Source organism: Lutra lutra, chromosome 8 (assembly GCF_902655055.1).
Source record: "Lutra lutra chromosome 8, mLutLut1.2, whole genome shotgun sequence".
Classification (NCBI taxonomy): domain Eukaryota; kingdom Metazoa; phylum Chordata; class Mammalia; order Carnivora; family Mustelidae; genus Lutra; species Lutra lutra.
This window is the reverse complement of record NC_062285.1, coordinates 18,302,880-18,325,704: the sequence shown is the minus strand read 5'-3', so window position 1 is coordinate 18,325,704 and position 22,825 is coordinate 18,302,880. Positions and strand designations below refer to the sequence as shown.

The 22,825-nt window shown below is 34.9% G+C and overlaps 1 protein-coding gene and 1 pseudogene across 1 annotated transcript in view; one reads left to right on the top strand and one right to left on the bottom strand.

The window, feature by feature from the left end:
- The window catches only part of MLLT10 (MLLT10 histone lysine methyltransferase DOT1L cofactor), a 238,510-nt gene that overhangs the window by 156,670 nt on the left and 59,015 nt on the right, over positions 1-22,825 (top strand). Inside the window, 2 exon segments of the mRNA XM_047743592.1 lie at positions 12,432-12,684; positions 15,761-16,330. Coding sequence (XP_047599548.1) covers positions 12,432-12,684; positions 15,761-16,330 — 823 coding nt within the window.
- On the bottom strand, positions 3,576-5,910 carry LOC125106264 (60S ribosomal protein L31-like; annotated as a pseudogene).

The following is a 22,825-nucleotide window of genomic DNA, read 5'->3' as shown; positions in this document are numbered from 1 at the left end:
GGTTCCATACAAATGTTAGTATTATTTGTCGTAGGTTTTGTGGAAAATGTCAGCTATGTCCTTTTCAAATATTTTCTAACAACCTGTAGCTTATCTTTTCATTTTCTTGACTATGTCTTTCACAGAGCAGAAGTTTATAATTTTAATTAAGTTCAGCTTACCAATTCTCTCTTTCATGGATTGTGCTTTTGGTGTTATATCTGAAAAGTCATTGCCAAACCCAAGATTATCCTTATTTTCTCCCGTGTTCTAGGAGATTTATAGTTTTGTATTTTACATTTAAATCTGTGATCCGTTTTGAGTTAATTCTTGTGAAGGCTGTAAATAAACTTGTGTCTAGATTAATTTTTTGCATATGGATATTCAGTTCTGGTACTCTTTATTGAAAAGTCTGTCTTAGTGCCATTATGTTTCTTTTGCACCTTTGTTAAAAATCAGTTGAGACACCTGGGTGGCTCAGTTGATTAAGTGGCCAGCTCTTGATTTCAGCTCAAGCCCTGCATTGGGCTCCTTACTCAGTGGGGAAGTCTTCTCTTACCCTCTGTCTTTCCTACTGTTGCTTGTTCTTTCTCTCTAAAATAAATAAATGAAACTTTTTAAAAGATCAATTGATTGTATTTATGTGGGTCTGTTTCTGAACTCTGTTATCAGTTCCATTGATCTGTTTTTTCTTTCAATGGCACTACTCTGTCTTAATTACTGTAGCTTTATTTATTTTTTTTTTTAAAGATTTTATTTATTTATTTATTTGACAGAGAGAGATCACAAGTAGACAGAGAGGAAGGCAGAGAGGGGGGGGGGGAAGCAGGCTCCCCGCCGAGCAGAGAGCCTGATGCGGGGCTCGATCCCAGGACCCTGAGATCATGACCTGAGCCGAAGGCAGCGGCTTAACCCACTGAGCCACCCAGGTGCCCCATTACTGTAGCTTTAAAGGAAGTCTGAAATCGAGTAATGTCAGTACTTAAACTTTTTTCTTGACCTTTAATATTGTGTTGGCTATTCTTTCTTTTGCCTTTTCATATATATGCGTTAGAATTAGTTTGTCAGTACCCACAAGTAATTTGCTGGAATTTTGATTGAAATTGTACTGAATCTCAGGATGCCTGGTGGCTTATTCAGTTGAGTGGTCAGCTGATTTCAGCTCAGGTCCCATGATTGAGTCACACATAGGACTCTGTGCTGAGCCTTCCAGTCTGCTTCTCTCTTCTTCTGCCCACCCCCTGCTGGTTGGAGTGTGCCACACATGCACCCACAAATGCACATGCGCTCTCCCTCTCGCAAATAAATAAATAGATATTTTTAAAAAAGAGATTGTATTGAATCTGCAGATCAAGTTGGGAGGAACTGACATCTTGACAGTATTAAGTTTTGCTATGAAGTTGGGATATATCTTCATTTATTTAGTTCTTTGATTTTGTTCATAGAAGTTTTGTTGTTTTTCTCATATAGACCTTAACCTTATACATATTTTGTTAGATTTAAACTTTAATTTTCAGAGGTGGTATTGTAAATAATATTGTGTTTTTAATGTAAAATTCCACTTGTTCCCTGTTAGTATATGAAAGCAGTTTTTCTCTTCTCTTTCTTGGCAGAGGGTGACAGAGGGACAGGGAAAGAGAGATTCGTTTTTGTTTTTGTTTTTTTTTAAGAGATTTTATTTATTTATTTGACAGATCACAAGTAGGCAGAGAGGCAGGCAAGAGAGAGAGGAGGAAGCAGACTCCCTGCGGAGCAGAGAGCCCTATTTGGGGCTCGATCCCAGAACCCTGGGATTGTGACCTGAGCCGAAGGCAGATGCTTAACCCACTGAGCCACCCAGGCGCCGTGGAAAGAAAGATTCTTAAGCAGGCTCCACGTCCATGGGGGTTGATCTCACAAGCCTGAGATCATGACCTGAGCCAAAATGAAGAGTCAGATGCTTAACTGAGCCACCAGTTTTCCTTTTTTATATTAACGTTTTCTGCAGTTTTTACACAATCACTTATTAGTTCCAAGAGGTTTTTGGTTAGTAATTTTGAACTTTGTATGTAGACAGTCACCATCCTTTCTGAACAAAGACACTTTGATTTCCTTCTTCCCACTGTATATTTTATTTCCTTTTCTTGTCTTTTTATATAAACTAGGACTTCCAGTATGATGTTGAAATGCAGTGGTGAGAGAGGAGTCATCCTTGCTTTGTTCCTGATATTAGTGGGAAACCTAGTTCCTCACCATTAAGCATGATGTTAGCTTTTTGTATATATATTCTTTACCAAGTTTAGGAAGTTCCCCTTTTATTCCTAGTTTGCTGGGAGTTTTTATTTTGAATGGGTGTTACCCTTTGTTAAGTGCTTTTTTTTTTAAATTTAATTAATTTATTGGGTGTCTGAGTGGCTCAGTGGGTTAAGCCTCTGCCTTCAGCTCAGGTCATGACCTCAGGGTTCTGGGATTGAGCCCCACATTGGGCTCTCTGCTCAGCGGGGAGCCTGCTCCCCCACCCCCACCTACTTGTGATTTCTCTCTCTGTGAAATAAATAAATAAAATCTTTTAAAAGAGCTTTATTTAGAGAGAATGCAAGTGGGGCAAGGGGCAGAAGGAGAGGGAGAGAGAGAATCCCAAATAGACTTCGTGCTGAGTGCAGAGCCCAACTGAAAGCATGATCTGAGCTGAAACCAGAGTTTCACTGAATCGTCTGAGTCACTTAGGCACCCTAGATGCTTTCTTTGTAACTCTTGATAGGACATATGATTTTTTGTCTTTATCTTGTCAATCTGTGATGGGTTATATTAATTTATTTTTATTTTTGTTTTTTTTCATTAATTGATTTTTAAATGTTGCCTTTATCCCCAACCTTACATTCCTGGGATAAATCCCACTTGATTGTGGTATATAATTCTTATAGATTGTTGGATTTGATTTACTGATATTTTATAGGTGATTTCATCTATTTATTGAGAGATGTTCTGTTGTTTTCTTTCTTGTAATCTCTTTGTCTCTTTTGGTGTTAGAGCAATATTGGCCTCCTGGCATGAAGTAGGAGGTATTACCTCAGCTTATATCTTCTGAACAAGATTGTAGAAAATTGGTATAATTTCTTCCTTAAATATGTGGTAGAATTTACCAGTGAACCCATCTGGGCCTGGTGCTTTTTGTTTTGGGGAATGATTGAACCAAATTTTTTTTTTTTTTAAAGATTTTATTTTTAAGTAATCTCTACACCCAACATGGGGCTTGAACTTCCAATCCAGAGATCAAGAGCCAGCCAGGCTCCCCTCAAATATTTCTAAAAGATAAATTTATTTATTTATTTATTTATTTATTTATTTATTTATTTGAGAGAGTGCATGAGCATGCATATGGGGTTGGGTGGAGCAGAGGAGAGGAAGAGCGAAACTCAAGCAGACTCCACACTCCACACAGAGCCTGACATGGGGCTCAGCCCCATGACCCTGAGGTCACAATCTGAGCTGAAACCAATAATTCAGATGCTCAAACAACTGTGCCACCCAGGTGCACCTCTCCCCCATTTTTAAATAGATACAGGCCTGTTCACATTGTCTAATTCTGCTTATGTGAGTTTGGCAGCTTGTATCTTTCAAGAGTTGGTCCATTTCATCTAGGTTATCAAATTTGTGGGCATAGAGTTATTGATAATATTCCTTGAAGATTTTTTTTTTTTCTTTTTTAATTTTTTAAAGACCTTTATTTATTTATTTACTTGACAGACAGAGATCACAAGTAGGCAGAGAAGCAGGCAGAGAGAGAGAGAGGAAGGGAAACAGGCTCCCTGCTGAGCAGAGAGCCCAATGTGGGGCTCGATCCCAGGACCCCAGGATCATGACCCGAGCCGAAGGCAGAGGCTTCAACCCACTGAGCCACCCAGGCGCCCCTCCTTGATGATTCTTTTAATGTCTGTGGGATCTATGGTGATGTCCCCTCTTTCATTTCTGGTATTAGCAATTTGTGTTCTGTCTCACTTTTCTAATTGTACTGGCCAGAGGTTTATCAGTTTTATCCATCTTTTCAAAGAACCAACTTTTGTATCTGTTGATTTTTTTTCTGTAGATTTCTGCTTTAGTTTTCATTATTTTTAAATTTTGATTTAATTTGCTTTTTGTTTCCTGAAGAGGAAACTCAGAGTATTGATTGAAGGTCTTTCTTCTTTTCTGATGGATACATTCACTGCATCTTTAGGGACATTAAGCACTGCTTTTGCTGCATCCCACATATTTTAGGTTGTATTTTCATTGTCATTTAGTTAATAATATTTTAGTTAATAATATTTTTCTTGAGCTTTCTTTGATTTGTGTTATGTAGAAGTGCACTGTTGCATTCTGGGATTTTGATTTCTACTTTAATTTCATTTTGGTTTGAGAGCATAATTATATGATCTGTCTTCTTTTTAGATTTGTTGAGGTGTGTTTATGGCACCAAGTATAGTATATGTTGGTGAATGTTTCATGAGAGCTTCAGGAGAATATATATTGTGCTGACATTGAATAGTCTATAGATATCACTTATATCCAGTTGATTAATGGTGGTGTTTATTTTTTATTTATTTTTTTAAAGAGATTTTATTTATTCATTTGACAGAGAGATCAAAAGTAGACAGAGAGGCAGGCAGAGAGAGAAGGGGAAGCAGGCTCCCCGCTGAGAGAGAACCTGATTCAGGCCTTGATCCCAGGAACCTGCAACCATGACCTGAGCTGAAGGCAGAGGCTTGACTCACTGAGCCACCCAGGTGCCCAGTGGTGGTGTTTACTTTAATTACGTCCTTACTAATATTCTGCCTGGGGGATATGTCCATTTCTGAAAGAGTATTAAAACTTCTATATCTAAGAGTGGATTCATCTTTTTTCTCCTTGCTGTTTTATCAGTTTTTGCCTCATATATTTTGATCCTCTGGTGTTAGGCACATACACATTAAGGATTGCTGTGTTAAGAAGTTGTATTATCGACACCTTTATATTATGCAGTGTCACTCCTTTTCCTGAAAAAATTCCTTGCTCTGAAGTCTGCTTTGTCTGAAATTAATTACCTATTCTCACTTGTTTTGATTACTGCTAGCATGGTGTATCTTACTCCATTCATTGATTCTTAGTCAATATGTGTTTTCCTATTTAAAGCGTTTCTTACAGACAACCTATAGATGAGTTTTGTTTTTGATCCACTAACAATTATTTTAATTGGTATATTTAGACCATTTAGGTTCAAGGTAACAATTGATACAGTGAGGTTACCATCTACCAAATTTGTTTCTGTTTTCTATTTGTTGCTCTATATCTTTGTTTCAGTTTTTGTCTTCCAAATGTTTTCTATTTCTTGGGTTTTTTGTTTTTGGCTTTGTTGTTTTCAGTTTTATACTTTGAGTCATTGATTAGTTCTCATCCACATTTTTTTTAAAAGATTTTATTTATTTGAGAGAGAGAGAAAGAACATGAGGAGGGGAGGGTCAAAGGGAGAAGCAGACCCCCCAGCTGAGCAGGGAGTGCAATGCGGGACTTGATCCCGGGACTCCAGGATCATGGCCTGAGCCGAAGGCAGTCGCTTAACCAACTGAGCCACCCAGGTGCCCTCTCTGTAGATTTTTGAAGGTGGTGACCAGTACCTAGGTAATCAACATGTGTAGAACTTGTTCGGTAAATCTCAATCCTTGTTAGGTTTTCTGAACAACTGCACACTGATACAGTATGGAACATTCCTTATTCCTTTGTCCTAGCAGCTTGGTTGAGCCTGGTGTCAGTGCACACATCTGGAGTTCCCATCCCCTTTATGGCAAATTTCTGGATCTCTTTGAGTTCGTGAGGAGTAAGCTTCTTAAAACCCACTCTCTGGATGTGCTTATGAATGTTGATGGTGTATTCTCTGGTCACTACCTCGTTGGTGGCAGAACAGCCCTTCTCCTTGCCACCCTTCCTTGCAGGAGCCATTCAGCCAGGCTCTAGTTGGAAAGGAAGAGCACAAGATAATGTGGGAGAGGGAAAGCAACTCAGCAAGTACAACTTCTGGGAGGGCCTGGTGGTGGTGGTGGAAGGGGAGAGGCAAGTCTCTCTCTAAGGGTTGTTTTTTTTTTTTTAAAGATTTTATTTATTTATTTGACAGCGGGAGATCACAGTAGACGGAGAGGCAGGCAGAGAGAAAGGGGGAAGCAGACTCCCTGCTGAGCAGAGAGCCCGATGCGGGACTCCATCCCAGGACCCTGAGATCATGACCTGAGCCGAAGGCAGTGGCTTAACCCACTGAGCCACCCAGGCGTCCTCTCTAAGGGTTTTAATTGAGGTTTTGTTTTTTTTTTAATGATTCCATTTTCTCATTTTTTTGTTATACCTTTTTTATAGTTACCCTATTTTGTGCAGTATATATTTATAACTAACACAAGTTATAGTATATACATATAATAAATACATACAAATACATACAAATAAATAGTATTATCCCACTTCATGATAGTACAAGTACCTTACAGTGACAAAATAATCCTAATTCCTCCCATCTTTTCTGTCAATGCTGTCATTCATTTCATTTATATAGAAGCATACATAAGCATATATATGTGTAAGCCTGTATAATCAGATATATCGTTGCTATCATTTTGAACATTTTTAGATTTTGAACATTGTTAGATTAAGTAAGAAAAAGTCAAGAGTTTTTACTTTACCTTCATTGATTCATTCTCTGATACTTTTCCTTATGCAAATCCATGTTTGCGACCTGTATAATTTCCTTCTCTCTGAAGAACTTCTTTTCACATTTCTGGTAAGGTAGACCTATTAGCAACAAATTCCCTCAATTTTTATTTGAGAGTCTGTGTTTTCCACTTTTGAAGGATAATTTTGCAGTGTGCAGAATGCTAGTTCTTTTTCTTTCTTCTCAAAACTTTAAATATTTCACATTACTCTCTTCTTGCTTGCATTATTTCTGAGGAGACGTTAGATGTAGGTTTTTGCTACTTTATAGGTAAGGCTTTTTTCCCTTCCGACTTCTTTGAAGATTTCTTCTTAAATTTTTGATTTTGTGCAGTTTAAATATGATACGCATTGGTGTGGTTTTTTGTTTTGACATTTGTCTTACTTGGTATTCTCAGAGCTTCCTGCATTTGGGGTATAGTTTCTGACACTAATTTGGGACATTTGTAGTTACTCTTGCTTCAAACGTTGCATCTCTGTTTTCTTATCCACTTCCCACCACTTCCCTCCCCCCTCACCTTTTCTCATCTCTTCGAAGTTTTCTACATGCTGGACCAGAGTCCTAGAGTGTTAACATAGGCATTTAATGCTACACACTTTGTTCTAAGCACCACTTCCAAATTTTGATACATTGTATTTTTGTTTTTATTTGAACAAATATCTTGTGGTTTCCTTTTGATTTCTCTTTGATCCATTACTTGATTACTTAGAAGTGTATTATTTACTTTTGATACATTTGGGGACTTTTCATATAGCTTCTTGTCACTGATTTCAGTTTAATATCTTTGTGTTATATAATTTCTTTTAAGTTTTTTTTTGAGTTTAAAAAAATGATATAGAACATGGATTATCTTGTTTAATTCTCTGTATGTCTCTGAAAACAATGTATATTCACACTGCTCCTGTTATATGGAGTTAAAATGTAAATGTAAGTTAGGTCAAGTTGATTTATACTGTTTAAGGTCTCTGTATACTTATTTTCATACACGTATTTTCTCTGTACTTGTTCAGTTATTGAGAAGAGGATTTAGATCTCTCTTACTGTAGTTATGAATTTCGCAGTTTTCCCCATTTTCTCTATTTGGTCAGTTTTATTTGGAAGGTCTTTTATTAGGTGCAAAAGTGTTTTGGATTTTTATATCTTCTTGACTAATAGGTTTCTTTATTCTGGCCATATTTCTTGTTTTGAAATTTATTTTGCTTGATACTAATATTTTGAATTCAGCTTTGTTTTAATTAGTGTTAGATTGATATTTTCTTTCCCACACTTATAGTTTTAATATCTGTGTGTCTTTATATTTAAAATGGATTTCTTTTTGCAGCATATAGTCCTTTTTTTTTTTTTTTTTTAAGATTTTATTTATTCATGAGAGGCAGAGGCAGAAGCAGAAGGAGAAGCAGGCTTCTGCGGTACAGGGAACCCAATGTGGAACTTGATCCCAGGGTGCTGGGATCATGACCTGAGCTGAAGGCAGACCGCTTGACTGACTGAGCCACCCAGGCGTCCAGGCAGTGTGCAGTCTTGAGTTTCTTTTTTCAGTATTCCAATCTCTGCTTTTCACTGAGGTGTTTAGGTAATTTACATATAATATGGTTATTGGTATTGTTGCATTTAAATCTATCATTTGCTGATCCTTTTTCTTGCCTATTTCATCTTTTTTTCTTTTTCATTAATTTTTTTTATTATTTCATTTTACTGGATAGTAATAATTCTCTTATTTTATTGATTGCTCTGGGGTCTATGGCATACATATCTTTTAATTTATCAGCATCTGCCTTCAAATGATATTATGCCATTTCGCAAAATACTAATAAGAAAATCACAGGGATGGGCACCTAGGTGGCTCAGTCGTTAAGCGGCTGCCTTCAGCTCAGGTCATGATCCCAGGGTCCTGGGATTGAGCCCCATTTCGGGCTCCTTGCTCAGCGGGAAGCCTGCTTTTCCCTCTCCCGCTCCCAGTGCTTGTGTTCCTCTCTCTCTGTGTCTGTCTCTGTCAAATAAATAAATAAAATCTTTAAAAAACATCATAGGGAGGGGCGCCTGGGTGGCTCAGTGGGTTAAGCCGCTGCCTTCGGCTCAGGTCGTGATCTCAGGGTCCTGGGATCGAGTCCCGCATCGGGCTCTCTGCTCAGCAAGAAGCCTGCTTCCCTCTCTCTCTCTCTCTCTGCCTGCCTCTCCGTCTACTTGTGATCTCTCTCTGTCAAATAAATAAATAAAATCTTTAAAAAAAAAAACATCATAGGGAAAAGAAAATACATTTACAGTGGTATTCTGTATTTATTGAAAAAAGCTATGTATAAATGAAGCCGTACAGTTCAAACTGGTGTTGTTTACGGGTCAACTCTTATTTTGCCTTTGCTTTTGAAAGATATTTTAGCTCAGTATAGAATTCTAGTTTAATTGTTTCTCTTTGTCTTCTTGTTTTCTAACTTGCATTGTTTCCATGAGAAATGTTTTCATTTTTATCTTTGTTTTGTAACATATAAAGCATTTTTTTTTTCAACTCCCTGGCTGCTTGTATCATTTTCTCTTTATTGATGTTTTTTAATGGTAAGCAATTTGATTGTGATGTGTATTCATGGATTTTTTTTCATGTTTCTTGTGCTTGGGGTTGATTGGTAGGTTTATTGTTTTCATCAAATTTTGTAGCTTTTTTCTGCTCTTGTTTCTCACATTTTTTCCCCTCCCATCCTACTTTCCTTTGGGTATTCCAATAACATGTAAATTAGGCTGCTTGACATTGTCCCACAGCTCACTCACTGATCTCCCTCCCCAAATTCCCTTTTAAAGTCTTCATTCTTTCTGTGCTTCATTTTTGAGAGTTGGCTGAGTAAAAAAAAATTTTGCTTTTATGAGACACTTGAATATTACATAATTTAAAAAACATTCTAGTCAGCATTATTATATTTTATCATGCTGGTACAAGATACAGCTGTTGGTTGTTTCTCTTCCCTTTGCCTCTTTCTGCTGAATGTGGATTATAGAGCTTTTGTAGAATAATCTAAGGCAGCCATACTTCTGAAAAGATTTATTTCTTTGCTTAGCCTATTACAGAGTCATTGTGAATTCTGAGTCTGATTTAAAATTTTTTGAAGTTGGGTATATTTTTGCTCCAGTGAATGTTACTTTGCAAGTATATTGACATTGCATCTTATCTGAGGACTAATAATTGTAGCTAGCCACAAAACAGAAATCATACGTATTCTAAATACTTATTTTAAAAGATTCATTAAGTTGCCTGTAAATCACAACATAAACCAGATTATATATACATTTCCTCAGAGACTCTCAATATGACCAATATGCAGTTTTATCTCTAGCAGAAAAGGGGGAAAAAGACTCTATTCAGTCAAGTACCAAATGAAGTAGTTCGTTTGTATTTTACGGGTTAATTTATATGGAAAAGGTATATTTTTAAGCACTAGAGTTGGTCCCAGAGTAGTGAGATGCTCATGTGAAACAGAGGAAAGAGCAAATTTATGGCATTATTGTGTCGCTTTCATCTCCTCCCCTCTACCCTCTCCTTTTACTTTATTCCACCTCTTGATTTTGACTTATTTTTGTAATGGAATTCCACAATTCCATATTATTTAAACAGCATGTTAGGGAACAGATACTCTTAAAATTAACTTAAAAAGAGGTGGACTAAAGGTTGGAGGTCTCTCTCCAAGTAAAACCGTATAGACTTTTTCCCTTTGTCATTAGGTATAATTTTTTAAAAGAACTGTTAGAATCTTCAACTAAAGCTTTATTTTTTCTTGTTAAGACATCTTTGAGAGCTTTTCAACTTAGAAGATGTTTAAGTTTGTAAAAAATAAAATGCTGTGGTCTTAATAATGACTTTGACACTGAAATTTGCTTAATTTTCATTCTTTCCTTTCTTTGTAATACCTTTTCTTCCATATGCCATATTTTCATTGGATTTATAGACATACTTATATTTCAGGGATAAGCAAGGAATGGGAAAACTGACCAACCCCAATTTGGATTGGTATGTGGAAATGGATAGTATATTTCTGTGTTGTTCTCCACCTAGTTTTTTCTTCTTTACTTATTTGATATATGGACAGAGTACCTGAATGAAGAACATCGCTGTGTTCTCTTTAGATGACTTTTATTTATTTATTTTAAAGATTTATTTATTTATATTAAAGAGAGAGAGAGAGAGCATGTTCATGTGTGTGCACACACATGGGAGGGGCAGGGAGAGGGAGAGAACATCTCAAGCAGGCTCCCTGCTGAACATGGAGCCCAAGACTGGGCTTGATCTCTAGACCTGAGCTGAAACCAGGAGTGGAGTGCTTAACCAACTGTGCCACCCAGGCGCTCCAGATGACTTTCAGACTTTACTTGTATGTGAGTGGGATGGAGAACCTCAGGTTCAACTCGAGTTATTAGAAAGAAATACTTGAAAAGTGAAGTGGTATGATTTCCAAAGTGACTTGCCAATCATGGAAAAGGTTCATGCTTCTAAAGTAATTCACAAAGTTTAAGCAGCTTAAACGTAATTGGTTTTCTCCTAAAACTTTCTTTGAGAACTTTGTTCTCTTTATGGCTTCTTGCTTATGAGAATAGTCATTTGCTTTTTATGAGATAATGTCTGTCTATTGTATTTGATGATTAAAATCTGTTTGGCAGTGAAGTGATGTGAGGGGAGGATGATATGGGGGGCAAGTAGCAAAAGTAATAGTAATGAGTATTTGGTTTTTAAAACATTTGAAGTCTTCTTTCATTTCTCATTCTGAACATTGATTTTGCTAAAAATGCTAACCATTTTGAAACCTGATTTTATCATTCCTTTCTCATTTTCCTTCTTTATCTGATGGTTTGTATTGAGTGGTGGTTGTGTGTGGGAGATTTCAGTTTTGTTTATTTTCAGATTTTTTAATTTGTATTACATCAGAGATTTTAGATAGATGCATCAGAAAAATACTCATTTATTTATTCAGCAGAAATTTAGGGCTGCAAAAATCTCTGACCCAGTGGCCTTTTATTTTGAAGGACGTTGATTAATGCACATCCGTTAGAACACATTTTCACAGTTTCATAGTCATTTAATTTACCATTATTTGCATACACTTTGTCTCAAAATGATTATGAAGAACTGGAAACTAATTGTTTAAACAGATCTTTATTTTGCATTTTCCCCTAACATATTTGGATCAAGGGGATGACTGAGAATTGGTAGGGAATAATAATATTTCTAATTTTTTTAAATCTTAAACTGCAAGTGTAACTGTTCTTTCATCTTAATACTTGGAAGAAATTGATTTCTGTTTTTAAAGGGTTTAATCTTTACCGTTTGAAAAGCAGACTTCACCTGAATTTTAAAAATTCTTGCTCTGACCTGTGCTTATAATCTCATGGATATAGTCCTCTAATGAATTTGTAGCACCTTTTTTCTCTCTCATTGTTGCCTTTTGTGCTGAACATTAAAGCTGATTTTAATTTTATGACTAGGAAATAGTTTTTTCTTGTTGGAAATTATGTTGCTTGAGAAACACGTTCCTTCGTTACTACTTACTATGCGTTGCTGAGTAACTATGACTAATATGTACTTTTACTAATTGCTGCAGTTTAAAGGTATTTGCAGTAGACTCATAATTTTTTTTACATGATTTTCTTAGGTGGATTTACTTTTAACAACTGAAGCTTTCATATGTTTTTCTTAGAAGTCTTGTAATTATTATTATTAATATGCCCCCTCCCCCAGCCAGAATCTAATCAATTCTTTTTCAACTTCCTTTCTCAATGAAAATGTTAGACTTATACGAGCACTAGCAGCAATTCTATTTCTGGATCATTGAAGCGCTTGGAAGATACTGCAGCTCGATTTACAAATGCAAACTTCCAAGAAGTCTCTGCGCACACAACTAGTGGAAAAGATGTTTCAGAGGCTAGAGGGTCAGAGGGCAAAGGGAAGAAATCTTCAGCTCACAGCTCAGGTCAAAGGGGAAGAAAGCCTGGTGGAAGAAATCCAGGAACGACTGTGTCAGCAGCTAGTCCTTTCCAGCAAGGTATTAATTATGATGTTTTAGTTAAAATAAGTGTTCTTGTGATGATCAATACCAGTTAAGTTTTGTAAAAGAATTTATTTTTTATTTATAACTAATGGATCATTGGAGATTATTTTATGATTAGTTGCTGTAGTAAGATTACTTTAAAGATAAGTGTTCCTTGTTAAAATGTTCTTGGGACCTTTTATGTTATGACATGTGCTTCTAAAGCTGAACTGTAATTTTAATGTCTAAATAGATGTGGAATAAAGTTTAAGTTTGGGGAGAAAAAAACAATAAAAGCTGGAGTTTTCCTTTCTGCTCTATAGAACAGTCTTTCTTTTTAATGAATTGTTATCATTTACCTGTCCTAATTAAACACTAAAACAGTTAAATCATATATTCTTAGTAAGTAAACCAGTAGTGGGTAATTTGTAGGAATATAAATAGTTCTCAGTAAGTAATAGTTGTTGATTATTAATGCATTTGTTATAAAACTTGAAGTTTAAAGTAGAATTTGACTAAGCTTATGTATCTTTTGGTAAGGCTGCTATAGCAAGATGCCCATTTAATTTTGAATTTCAGTTTAACAACAAATTATTTTTCAGTATAAGTATGTCCTAGATAAATGCATGGGACATATTTATATTGAAAAAATAACCTGTTGTTAAACTGAAATTCAGAATTAACTGGGCATGCCATATTTTATATGGCAACCCAGTTTTATGGAAAACGGAATAACTCAGCTAGCTTTATAATCCATTTAGCCCTGTTCTAGGTATTGTTTTTGTGTTTTTAACTTGAACATAAATATTTTAAGAAATATAAATGTTAAAAACTGTTGGAGATAAATATATTAGTAAAGTATACAATAAATGCCTCTTCCCCCCATTTTTTTGCCCCCTAGGAATAAATGAGGGGGAAAAATTGTCTTTTTCTTTCCTTTAATTTTGCTCATAATGAAAATCTGAACATATAGAGAGATTGTGTAGTCTGCTGATCCCTTATTAAAAAGTTTATTTGTATATTTTAAACTAAGCTATTTTGGTCTTCAAGGTTTTTCAGTCCTGGACTTTAATTTTTTTGCCTTATATTACAAAGAATTAGACAAGTAGAAAAGAAATAAAGTGCCAAATTTGCTGTTTTAGTTTAATAAATTTACTTTATATTTGCTGTTATTTTTATGCCACTGTGGAAAATAAATAGTAAAACCTTAATTATTTTTAATGTAACTTTATTTACATTTGAATGTGATATTAGAATTCAGCTATCTCTTTTATATAATTAAGACCTTATTTTCCACTGTTAAAATTGCATTTTTAAGTTTTTAATCTTTGAAGTACTAATCCATTTAGAAAAGAAATCCTCATTTTCTTAATATTCACAACGTTGAATTGTCTTTTCCTGCCTCTGTTGAGACACGGTATAGAATGTGTTATGTTTTCATATCTGAGGTAATATTCTATAAAAGTTTTAAAAGTTGAAATTTAAAAGTAGGGTGTTTAAGATGCTTGGTTTTGTTTTTTTCATTGCAGGCAGTATGTGAATTTTAGAAAATATATGTTGAAGTATTGCATATACTAAATGTTTGAAAGTATTTGCTACACTGTAGTGAGCTTTTAACACCAGCTGTAAAAACAAAAATGTGTGGAAGAAAGACAGATGGTGACAGATCAGAATGGATAATAAAGAACTTCTTTATAGTTGCTAATTAAGTGGCAAATTACAGTTATCCTTAAGTGATTGATGTAATGTAAATGGCTTCTTAATATGTATGTTTTTCTATATAGACTTAACTTGAAAATACTCACAGAGGTACAAATAATTTTGTAAATTAATAAAATGGATATTCAAAGAGTTAAAAATTTTAGACCTATTAATGTTCTTGCATAATAAGCCATTTCAGAAAAGCTTAAAATTTAAAAATCAAAACCTTGAGACTTCAGTTAAAAAGAAATTCTTTCTTGTGTGTGAGGAGAAAAATACTGTTGTAAATATTTAGGTTGATTTATGTGTGATAACTTTTGAATGTGCTCTGCAATAAAATTTAACCCTTAGCTTGAAATTTCCCTTCCATTCCAATGAAACACTTTATTTGGAGCTTTTGTTCTTAAATACATTAGTTAAAATATAATATAGTTTAAGTTTTATGAAACATAATAGATGTGTGATCACAACTGAGTCTAAACACTTGTTACTTCATTTGGTGAGCATGAAGAGATGGTTTGGTGAATTAGGATGGTGGACCAAACTATTGTTTCATCCCAGCCGTATGATTTTTCTACCGAGTAGATAAGAACCTTTTAATCTCATAATGACATAGTGGGCTGCTAATGTTCTTTAAAGAGTGAGGAGACAAGCAGTTGTGAACGAGATTCATGAGGGTTCCTGTCCTGTGATTTTACTTTCATAAAGGCAGTAGAACAATGTTAGTGGCTAGTTTCTTTTTGCAGCTTCATGGGTAGTGAACTGGGAGAATGTTAGGATATAGATTGGGTTCCATGTAATCATTATCATTTTATCAAATCCATGTTTTGGTAGGGTAGATTTAACTGAATAATAATGTTCACTAACATTATCTTCAAGTTAAAACTCAGAACTTAAATCTAAGCAACAACTTTTTGTTCTGGGTGTGTGTTGGGAACATTTAAATCAAATCTTTAGTAATTGAAAAAGAGGAAATTCTCTAATACAGTAGTAGTCTTGTCAGACTCTGAGACTTTGCTGTTCTTCAGTCCTTCCTCAAGCGTACACAGGTATTTGGGGGAACGTTGAGGCATGTTGTCCTAGTAAAAGGTAGGTTAAATGAAGCACATCTTACATCTTGGTCATTGTAGAACTAACAGCTTGCAACTTGAGTTAATATTCAGTTTAATAGGTATGAAATGACATATTTTTAGAAGATAATTTGATAGATCAACTTGATTTCAATAATAACCTTTTAAAAATTCTGTTACATAGTGATATCCTAAGTTTTATAGTTAGTTTTTTTCTCCATCTCTTTTTGATGATTGTATCATTTCTACTGCTCGTGGGAACCTTTGCATCCAATTTTTTTCTTTTCCTACCCCTCCCCCCCTTTTTTATTTTACTACAGGCAGTTTTTCAGGAACTCCAGGCAGTGTAAAATCATCTTCGGGAAGTTCAGTACAGTCTCCCCAGGATTTCTTGAGCTTTACAGACTCAGATCTGCGTAATGACAGTTATACTCACTCCCAACAGTCATCATCAACCAAAGATGTACATAAAGGAGAGTCTGGAAGCCAGGAAGGGGGGGTAAATAGTTTTAGTTCCATAATGGGTCTCCCTTCGACCTCAGCTGTTATTTCACAGCCTAAAAGCTTTGAAAATTCACCTGGAGATTTGGGTAATTCCAGCCTTCCAACAGCAGGATATAAGCGGGCTCAAACTTCTGGCATAGAAGAAGAAACTGTAAAGGAAAAGAAAAGAAAAGGAAATAAACAAAGTAAGCATGGGCCTGGTAGACCTAAAGGAAACAAAAATCAAGAGAATGTTTCTCATCTCTCAGTTTCTTCTGCTTCACCAACATCGTCTGTAGCATCAGCTGCAGGAAGTGTAACAAGCTCTAGTCTTCAGAAATCTCCTACATTGCTCAGGAATGGAAGTTTACAAAGTCTTAGTGTTGGCTCATCTCCAGTTGGTTCAGGTAGGGATTTGCCCATTGTTTCTCTTACTTATTCCCACCACCACCACCACCACCTTTCCTTTACCCCAAAAGGAAAATTCATTTTAAACTATTGTTTTGTTAATACATTGAGTTGCCAAATGACATTTACTTGTCTTAATGAAAAAAAAAGTGTTAAGATCTTAGGAAGATGATTTGGTGTTTGGACAGGATGTTTGGCATTAATCTGATAGTTTACTTAAATATAGGCCAAATGGTTTATTGGTCACTCATTTCTTATGAAGTGCCTGCAGTTAATTTCCCATTTTTGTTTTTGCTTTGCCTGCACAGTATTTGAAACCCAACTCAGAAATCACAATTAAGGTGTGAGAGTTTCGCATAGTTTGCGCTATGTTTTTGGTTGGTGCTTGTTTCTGAGCTCTCATTTTCTAAAGTTTAAATAGTCTTCAGTTTCTCAACACTTAGATAAATTCTACTTGAATTTTCCATCTGGAATATTTTTCAGTGGTAAAATGATTTCAATATGTGAACTTTAACAGTTATATTTTACTTCAGAAGATATCAGAAATGATTTATATTCATTTTGTTTTCAAGTGTGTTTAACGGTTTTTTACCATTATCTTTATTATAGTAGGAATGAATTTATATATGTTGTTATTCACATTCAGATGCTTCCTTAACCTATATTTTATATCATGAATATTGTCAATTCTTAAAAATTTGAAGTTTCATGTTTTTAGACAAAAACTTAACAGTTTAGATGTTAGCTAAATGTCAACATTTACCTTTTAAATTGATCTTGAATTTGAGGTAAATGGTTTTAAATAAGTGTTGTAAACCTGACCTGTTTTGATTTTAGATTTCTGGTTGTAGAAATGATGAGATTTTGGCTAAAATAAACTATTACAGATTTTATCAGTTCTATTAGTTGGTGGAGAGGATAGGTAGGAAATGGTATGGAAATATAATAAACACAATTTAAATGAAGAATGTTTATGTGTATTTTATAAATATAGACTTTTGGGTTGTTTTTATAGTTGTGCAGACATTAATTTCAGTAAGTAAATATCATTCTAAGGGAGAAAAGAGCATATGTAAAGGTCAGATGTGAAGATTATTAACTATCGCTATCATTTGTGCCAGGGTCTATTAATGCTTTATATTTACTATCTTGTTTAATCCCCACACCAGTTTTATGAAGTAAGGGCTTTTTATTCCCCCTTTTTACAGCTGATAAAACTGAAACCCGGACAGGTAAAATAAGCTGCCCAAGATCACAGCGGCTGATTCTTTCTCTTTCTGTTTTTCCTACTATAGCTTCAGTGCCACCTTGGACCTTTTGGACAAGTTGTATGTTCGGTTTTGAGAAATGAGTAGAAACTATGACAGGATTATTTTATTAGAAGCGTTAAGGATGGTTTTAGACTAGACCATGATTTCTTAGTCTTGGCACTATTGACATGTCGGTTGGGATAATTCCTTGTAGTGCAGTCCTGTCCTGTGCAGTCTAGGACATTGATCATGATTCCCAGCTTCTACCCACTAGATTCCTATAGCACCCAAATTTCCCCTTCACCCCCCCAGTAGTGACAAGAAATGTTGGGGGTTTGAGGGGAGAGTGTAAAATCACTCTTGGTTGACAACCACTATTTTAGGGGGGAATAAAACAAATCGTAATGAGAAATAAATCCATTGAAAAAACTTAATTATATTGCATGCTTGGATATACATTTTATGTATATTCATTTATGTATATTCGTATCTTTTCTTTCAGGCTGGAAAGACTTAACAACTCACCCTGGCCCCTGGTCACAAAAAAATAAGTTTAGACAAATTTACTCAGAAAAAATGGAGTTCATACCGATTTTTAGCAAGATACACAGTAATCAGATGAATAACTTACTGAGAAAATTAAGCCTGAATTTGTTTTTGTAAGATTACTCACTGATTTCTTATACTTAGAAGCATAGTCTGAAAATTACTGAATTTCACAAATTGCATGTGGATGCTATTCGAAATACACATTCTCAAATTAATGGAATTAAAATCTTGATTTACATCTATGAAAAAAGTTTCCTACCTGTTACAGATTTAGAGAGATTTTAGCCTTGAGAAATAGTGTTCTTTTCACAATTATTACTTCCAGAGGGCAGTGTTTGTGCTACATCTATGAGAGGAAAGCATGAATTTATATCCCTTTTACCTCACTGCTAGGTAACGAAATTTAGGGAGAAACTCCTATAAATATTATTATTTCATGGAAATAAATGACTTACATTTAGACTTCCTAGGATTTTTTTCCCTTAAAAGTGTGCTTAAAAATAACTGAAGATCTTACATTTTGTTGAAGCCATAATTGTGCACTAAGATTAGTTACTTAAAACTATTTGAGATAATATATTCTTTAATTTTATACATTTTTTTTAAAAGATTTTATTTATTTATTTGACAGAAATCACAAGTAGGCAGAGAGAGAGAGGAGGAAGCAGGCTCCCTGCTGAGCAGAAAGCCCGATGTGGGGCTCGAACCCAGGACCTGGGATCATGACCTGAGCCGAAGGCAGTGGCTTAACCCACTGAGCCACCCAGGCGCCCCTAATTTTATACATTTTAATAAAAGTTTTATGACCAGATCAGATCACACCCTATTGATAAACTTAGTGTTAGAAAGTCTGTTCTTACTTAGAAGAAACTGGCTAAATGCTGTGGGTATTTAGGAATTATGTCCTCTTACTCAACTAAGTTAAGAATTGCTAACTACTGTTGAAACATAGTATGTACTACAATTGTCTTAGGCACTTGACAAGCATTGAGTATTATTACTTCTCGTACAGATGAAGAAACAGAGACAGAATTCTCTTAGCTCTAAGTGGTGGAAAAATGCATTTTCCTTGATTCCAGAGACCCTCACTTACAAAATTCAAGGGGTGTTTGCTGATGAAGGTTTTCAACCACCCTAGTATAATGTCATTCGTACTTTAAGCAATGGAGTCTGTGAGAAAATTTGAGCCAATTATTTCACTTTCAACAATACTATCTCCCATTAGTATGAAAATGCTAAGTTTTCTTTCAACTGATTTTAGATAGAGATATCATTTAGTAGCTGTAAAACCAGGAAACTTTCTTCCCACATAAATAAGTAGGAAGAAGCAATGTATACCAAGTACTGTGTTACCAAGAATTATTTTTGTATGATGCCCTTTCCAAAAGATTTGTTTGCTTTCATGATAGGGTGATGATTTAGTAATGATGAAGGTGACCTTTGCAAGCATTTGTTGGCTATGATGTTAGACTGTAAAACACACTATTTAATCCTGGCTTCATGAGGCTAGGGGCTGTGTGTGTCATGTTCATCACTGTCTCCTTACTGCTAGCACAGTACTTTGTATGTGATAAATGGTAAACATTAAAAAAAATGAATGCTGTTAGTAATCACTGAGAACATATCATATAGTTAGTAATATCCGCTGTGATTTGTACTTGACTTCCAAGTGTTCATAGTTAGATTGCAAGTGAAATTATTTGTAAAGCTTTTCATGTAGTATTATAGACCAGTTAAGGATGTGTTAATTAAGTTGGAAAAGACCATGGAGAAGTTGGAATTTAAATTGTACTTTGGAGTAGGCAGAAGAAGTCCAGCAATATTAACAGAAAAGAAAGTAAAGTTATATTTCAGAGATAAAACTAATAGGGACATCTAATTGGCAGGATAGTTGGAGGTAATGTTGATTAAGTAGGGCAGGATGGGTTTATTGAAAGTTGAATGTCAAGCTGAAGAAATTAGACTTAACAGGCTACTGGTCTTAGAATAAGCATCCTGTACTTAGTTCTGGCCACTTAACTATTAAAAGAATTTTGTTGACATTAAAAAAATACTTTGCTTCCATCAGCTTACACTAATGGTAATATATTTGAGAGCACCTAACAGTTTCTAAAGAACCCTTTAATTACTATCTTATTTATTCTAAGAATAATCTTGTGAAATAGGCAAGGCAGCTACTATTACTGTTGTAATTTCTCCAGCTTTACCACAACTAGGATATATAGCAGAAGTAGAATCAAGTACTTACGATGTGGTTATCTTAAAATTGTTAGAAGCATTGACTTAACAGTAATCAAAATTCTATCATGACATACTCAAATTATAGTAGCATATATGAAGCAGGATATTTATTCTAGGAATCACAGGTCCTGTCAGAATAGAAACCCAGAAAACACCTATACATTCCAGGTCTGATCAAGGGTTTGTATTGTAAGATTTTTCTTGTAATAAGTTGAAGTACATTCTAATAAGTGATTTACTGTTACAATGACTTGCATAAAATGGGGGAAATCGGTGTGTTGTTTTAAGTGGCTTCTAAAGGTTGTAAGTTTTGGTGTATAGATAATATTAAGCTTTTTTTTTTTTTAAGATTTTATTTATTTGACAGAGAGAGATCACAAGCAGGCAGAGAGAGAGGAGGAAGCAGGCTCCCTGCTGAGCAGAGAGCCCGATGCGGGGCTCGATCCCAGGACCTTGAGATCATGACCTGAGCCGAAGGCAGCGGCTTAACCCACTGAGCCACCCAGGCGCCCCAATATTAAGCTTTTAATTGAATTCCTTCCTATATATTCTTTTTGAGATCTTAAACAAGTAGGACTTTTGGAACATTGAAAATTAGTACAGCATTTGGAAGAGTTGACATGTTGTATTTGTCCTTTTCCTTTTTCCTATTTATCAACCATATTACAAGAGAGTTTATAATTTACTAAAGTGAAAGTTTATGAAGAAATTTTTTTCTTCATAAAAATCAACATCTTATTATTTTCTCTGAGAAAAATCTGGTATTCATTAAATGATAAGTAGTTGATGATTTAGCATTAACATTACTATGTCCTTTCGAAGTTTGCCTGTTTTTTAAAAATCTTAGTCTCTAGTTCTTTAATATAATTTGGTCATACCTTTCCAAGTTAAGATACTTGAAATCTGTTTTAGTGATGGAATTCTTTAGTGGTCATAAATGCTATGAAAGACGATTCTAGGAAGGTAGTTGTTTGATTCTGACCCCAAGTATTTTGTGATAAAGTCTTACAGATTTCAGGGAGATGAGTTATTAATATGAATGGCATACTTCAAGAGAGGTTTGTTCTGGGTTCTGAAATATGAAGGTTATGAAAGTTTAACTTGAACCCATGTGACTATGAGTTGGTTGTTATGAGATATATCCACTTAGGTTAATAAAATGAAATTGAGACATCTTTCCTTGGTAAAATATTTTAGTTAGGAATAGACTGATTCTGTTAACAAATAAGGGAATCATGAAGATACAAAGATTAATCTAATAAACTCACAAGAGTAACTAATACAGTATTGTAGACCAAGGAGTAGATACAGTTATTGAATATACTTTAAACCCATCTTAATGGCTCAGGTTCATGATTTTATATAAATTGGTTATATTGGGTCATAAATGAAAGTCATAGGATATTGGGTGCTGCTAAAACTAAGATTATAATATACCTTGCAGTTTGTTTCCTTGAAAAATCCTCTGATTTTTGTTTTCTTCTTGATGATTTGAAAATTTGCTGGCCCTGTACCATGGATGTCTTTCTACAAAAGTCCCAGATCAAAGGACAGAATAGCCATATTATAGTTTCTTCCCCCACTGAAAAAAATCCTTCTATTGTTATGAGTGTCCTTTGATTATTTTTTGCCACCACTCTAAACAGGTTACCCTTCCTTTGTAATGTACCATGTCAATCTCTTCAGTAGCCCTCACTCCCTTTTAAAATATCACTTGAATTTGTTAATGACCATTAAAGATGGCAGATTCTCCTGCCATGTCTTGGTTTTGAGTGCCATTTGGAAAGGACTTACACTAAATTGGTCTAAAGGTTTGATTCTTGAACAGTATCTAATGTAAATGATTAAAAGTGAGTGCTGGCTTGCTCTGCCTTGCTTTGTCTTTCTTATTTCAAGTCGTTTGGAGTGGGCCCATGACTGGACTTGACTTCTGAGGTATGCGTATGGGTAGATATGTGAGTGATGGTTGCCTTGAAGACTCTGTTGTATGCATGGTTTCTAGAAGTCATGTTTTTGGTTAAGTAGTATCCAGAATAATTCCAGATATTCTTCTTTTAAGAAAAATTGGATCAATAGTGTTAACCATAAAGGAGTACTTACTGTTTTCAAGATTAACAGGCGAGGTCCTTTGAGTCACAGACTTGATCCTAGTTTTATCAGTTATTTTTTTCATTTGGAATGTCATATAGAAATTTATTTTTCATTTTCTCAGCACTCTTTTGCTTTTATATTGCTTCATGTCATCCTCTGCTTGTTCTCCTCATTTGGGTGGAGCAAAAGAGTAAGAGTAATGGTTTATTCATTCATTATTGTCGTAAAAAATGAAAGGTACAAGAAAGTAAACAGAGTGTAGTTTAACATGCTCTATGCTGTGATAGAAGTCATAGATTTCTGCTCAGGTATAAACGAAATAATTTTCGTACTTGAATAGTAAATGGATTGACCACGGAATTC